Source organism: Microtus pennsylvanicus, chromosome 5, assembly GCF_037038515.1.
Source record: "Microtus pennsylvanicus isolate mMicPen1 chromosome 5, mMicPen1.hap1, whole genome shotgun sequence".
In the NCBI taxonomy this organism is placed as follows: Eukaryota; Metazoa; Chordata; class Mammalia; order Rodentia; family Cricetidae; genus Microtus; species Microtus pennsylvanicus.
The window spans coordinates 95,119,480-95,123,940 of NC_134583.1; the positions used below are offsets into that span (position 1 = coordinate 95,119,480).

Genomic DNA, 4,461 nt, shown 5'->3' on the forward strand with positions numbered 1-4,461 from the left:
CAAAATACAAACCCAGAATATAGAATTGTAATAGTATAATATTTATATTTTAATATATAAATTTTGCCTGAAGACCAGAAAAGTAAGCAGACAGGCCTCGAGAGAAGTCTGACCTCTACCAAAGCTGGGCAATCACATAGTGACCAGACTAAAGCTATCTGTCCTCTCATTTCATATCCTCTCTAGTGCTGGGATTAAATGTGTATGACTCACTAGCACTGGACTTAAACGTGTAGACCACCACCATCTGGAATTTTTTATACATTGATTTTGTGTATCCCAGGGTGGCCTTGAACTCACATTCGTCTATTTGCTTCTGTCTCCCCAATCCTGAGATTAAAGGTGTGTGTCACCATTGCCTGACTTCTAGTAACTTTAGCTTTGCCTCCGGTCTTCAGGCAAGATATATTTATTAAAATACAAATAATATATTACTAAATAAAACAATCTTTCTGCTCACTGGTGAAGGGTTAGAAATAAATAAGTATTCATTCAACCACATTTCAACCCTCATGCCATGAGGTCAATCTTACTGATGAAATAAATTTGTAACTGTTGTACCTTGAGTGTTTCTGATACAACTTATAATATTGAGATTACCATGTAACTTCATACATTTTAAATTTTCCTAATAAAATAAGAAATAATACTTCCTGTTCTACTTTATATACATACACATACTTCCTGTTCTACTTTACACGCACACAAACACACACACACAAACACACACACACACACAGAGATTCACATACACATAAACCCAGACAAGCACATCTTTTGATCCTTTGTAGATAATATAGCAAGTGATCAAAGTTACTACACAAGGTAAGATAGGGAACTAAATTTTTTTTCAGTGAATACATATATAATTAAAGTGACCAAAGGATCAAGAAAATAATGATAGGAAATAAGTGTTAGAGTTCATATCTTTCTAAATATTACAAGTCAAACATAGTTTAAGTATCATTAGACTATAAGAACACTATATCTATGAGATAAAAAAAAGTCCATAATCAAGGAACTTGGGATCCAGGATCTCTGTTCTTTCTGAAGGAAGATATCCCGAGAAAAGAAAAACTAAAAATTAAGAAAAGAGAAATATTTTATTTAAAATTATGAATTATAAGAATTAAACGTTTGAAAACAATGATGCACATGAGATTACAAGACCAACACTAATATTCATAGAATAAAATCAAACTGTGATTGATAACAAGGCAAAGACAATCCCTAGGGACCAATTGTGGAAAAGGCAATTTGGAAAATTACTTCTCAAGATTTAAACTTACCCAGAACTAAAATCCTGTAGCTATTGTCACATAGCTATAACAAGGTCAGTAGTACTCACCAAACTGTCCTTAGCAACAAGCATTTTTTTCCTTTGTTATACTACTTTATTCTCCCAATAATATCCCAAGTAGACCTCAGTAATGTCTTCATTTTGTACATAACTATATGGAGTTTAGAGGAGCTAGGTGCTCACTAGGTAGTCATCAGATGAGCTCAGTATGTACCTCTTCGAAGAACTTGACCTCTCTGAGTTTTTGTTAGCAATATTTCTTCATTCCAAACTGCCTCTGAGATGGAACATTCTCTCAACATATATGTATGCCCAACAAATCTAGTATGTACAGCATTTAGTGATATTGATTCAAGATAAACCTGTCCTTGAGCTAATCATAACTTCTTGCTTCTAGTGTATCAATATATCGTGATGTGCTGTATTAAAATCATTACAATGTGTGTGGAAAGAAGACTTAAAATGTTTAAAGCTCATTACTTCATTCATAACTTTAAATACTCAGTAGACACATTATACAGTTAGGTATTAATCACTTCTTTAATCTTTAATGAGAACAGGTAAATAGTGACCAAGATGAAATTATTACACAGTATGCCACTCAGTTCACTCTGGTTAAACATAAAAAATAATTCTTTATTATAATTAAGATTAATTATTTTAGATCATAGGGTTGCAGTGGGCAAGGAGTTTCCTTGGATTTAGAAGAGAAACTAATAATTAGGTTATTTAAATATGCATAATTCTTATATCTCTTGTGCCTCACAATTTACGTGGATGTAATAATTTATCAAAGACTTAGTGACAGAAAGCAGACTATTTCTATAGTACATTTTGGCAGGGAAGCACAGTAGTCTTAGTTTTATAGATCCCGGGGAATGTTAACTGGCACATAGATATACTAAAACCAACCATTTTAACACAGTTACTAAACAGTCTATATATAGTGAAAATATTTATATACTTTTGATTTTTGGTAGAAAATCAGTGAAGTTCCACAGATTGCAATTCCTTCATTACTCCATTCTCACAGAATTTTTTTTTAAAATTAAACATTAACTTATGACCAGATAGATGGCTCATCTAGTAAGAGCACTACCTCCTTTCTGAGAGGTCCTGTGTTCAATTTTCACTTGTTGGCTCATAACCATTAGTAACGTGAGTGCATGCCCTTTTCTCATGTGCATGCAGACAGAACACTCATGTACATAAAAATACATACATAAGTAAATCTTGGAACAAAACTTAAGGATTGAATTCTATGAATATACATTATATTTCTTCATATATGTTTGTGCACAACATTTGCCTCCTACTTGCAGATTTAGATCCCTTGGTACTGGAGTTATAGGCAGTCATAATCTGTCAGTTAGGTGCTAAGCCTTTTGGAATAGAAAGCCAGTGAATTTGACTGCTCTCCAATCTCTTATTATATTCTATTTAATTGTTTCAGGCCTTCTGTTGATTAACAGATATCATTGATGGAGAACAGGACAGGAGTGACACAGTTTATCCTCATGGGAATCACAAATGACCCAAATTTGCAGCTTCCCCTCTTCATCATTTTCCTCCTCATCTATACCATCACCCTGGTTGGGAACCTGGGGATGTTTCTGTTGATTCTTTTGGACTCTCGGCTTCACACCCCCATGTACATTTTTCTCTGCAACTTGTCCTTTGTGGACTTTTGTTATTCATCAACAGTCACTCCAAAGGTCATAGCTGGATTCCTTACAGGAGACAAGATCATGTCCTACAATGCTTGTGCCTCGCAGATGTTCTTTTTTGCAACCTTTGCCGATTTGGAGAACTACTTTTTGGTCTCAATGGCCTATGACCGCTATGTAGCAGTATGTAAGCCCCTACACTATGCCACTACCATGACAACTAGTGTGTGTACATGTCTCATCATTGGCTGTTATATCTGTGGTTTCCTGAATGCTTCCATCTATACTGTGGATGCATTAAGTCTCTCTTTCTGTGAGTCTAATGTGATCCACCATTTTTTCTGTGATGTTCTAGCAGTCATGATTGTATCTTGCTCTGACCGACATGTCAATGAACTGGTTCTTATTTATTTAGCCAGCTTTAATATCTTTTTTGCTCTTATACTTATCTTAATATCCTACATGTTCATTTTTATAAACATTCTAAAGATGAACTCTGTTGCGGGATATCGCAAAGCTCTCTCCACTTGTACCTCCCATTTCACAGCTGTCTCCATTTTCTATGGGACACTCATATTTATGTACTTACAGCCCAGCTCCAGTCACTCAATGGACACAGACAAAATAGCATCTATTTTCTACACCATGTTCATTCCTATGTTGAACCCTCTGGTATACAGCTTAAGGAATAAGGAGGTAAAGAATGCATTCACAAAGATTGTATTAAAGTCAAGATAATGTTTATAGCTTTGATTGTAATTCTTTGGGTTACAAAACATCTGGATTCATTCCTTTTATCTTAATTCTACACTGAATCATATTTTCCTACTCTACATTGGCTTCAAGAACTTGACTTGGCTTCTTTAGCTCAGTAATAGTGTACTGTTTGTGAAAAAGTTAACGTCTTCTTTAGAAGAGTGAAACATAAATAGTATGTCTATTGCTGTGGAACTATGGTCTTGTACATTGTAAAGATTTGTTACTTGTATTTTAATAAAACCCTGATAAGCCAGTAACTAGGCAGAACGTATAGGTGGGGTGATCAGGCAAGAAGTAGAGGCAGTATAACAAGAACAGAATTCTGGGATGAGGAAAGAGTGAGTCTATATTCGAGACTCAGCTGTAGAGGAAGCAAGATGAAGATGCTTTACTGATAAAGGTACCAAGGCACATGGATAACACAAAGACGAATTATGGGCTAATATAAGTTATAAGAGTTAATAACAAGCCTGGGTCTATTAAGACTATTAAGGCCAACCAGATTATGATTAATGTAGACCTCTGTGTGTTTTCTTTGGGACTGAATGGCTGTGGGACTGGGCAGAACAGAAATCTTACTCAACAGTCTATGATAACTTAAGGCCAGCTTATGAAAATGCTAATTGACAATATTATCACATTCAAACATTTTATTCAACATTTTTCTGTTACATCAGCATACTTGCTCAGTTATATACAAAGCAGTTATTTGAATATCCAGAACCCGAAAACATT

The 4,461-nt window shown here is 34.8% G+C and overlaps 1 protein-coding gene across 2 annotated transcripts; it reads left to right on the forward strand.

Annotated features, from left to right (window-relative positions):
- Positions 1–2,778: 2,778 nt before the first annotated feature.
- Positions 2,779–4,181, forward strand: LOC142851120 (olfactory receptor 5B3-like). Of its 2 annotated transcripts, XM_075975028.1 has the most exons (2): positions 2,782–3,687; positions 4,176–4,181. In XM_075975028.1, the coding sequence occupies exons 1-2, from the start codon at positions 2,782–2,784 to the stop codon at positions 4,179–4,181; spliced, it is 912 nt and encodes a 303-aa protein (XP_075831143.1). The 2 variants fall into 2 exon arrangements, with proteins under 2 accessions (XP_075831144.1, XP_075831143.1); XM_075975029.1 differs by lacking the exon at positions 4,176–4,181 and having other exon boundaries at positions 2,779–3,705.
- Positions 4,182–4,461: the final 280 nt, after the last annotated feature.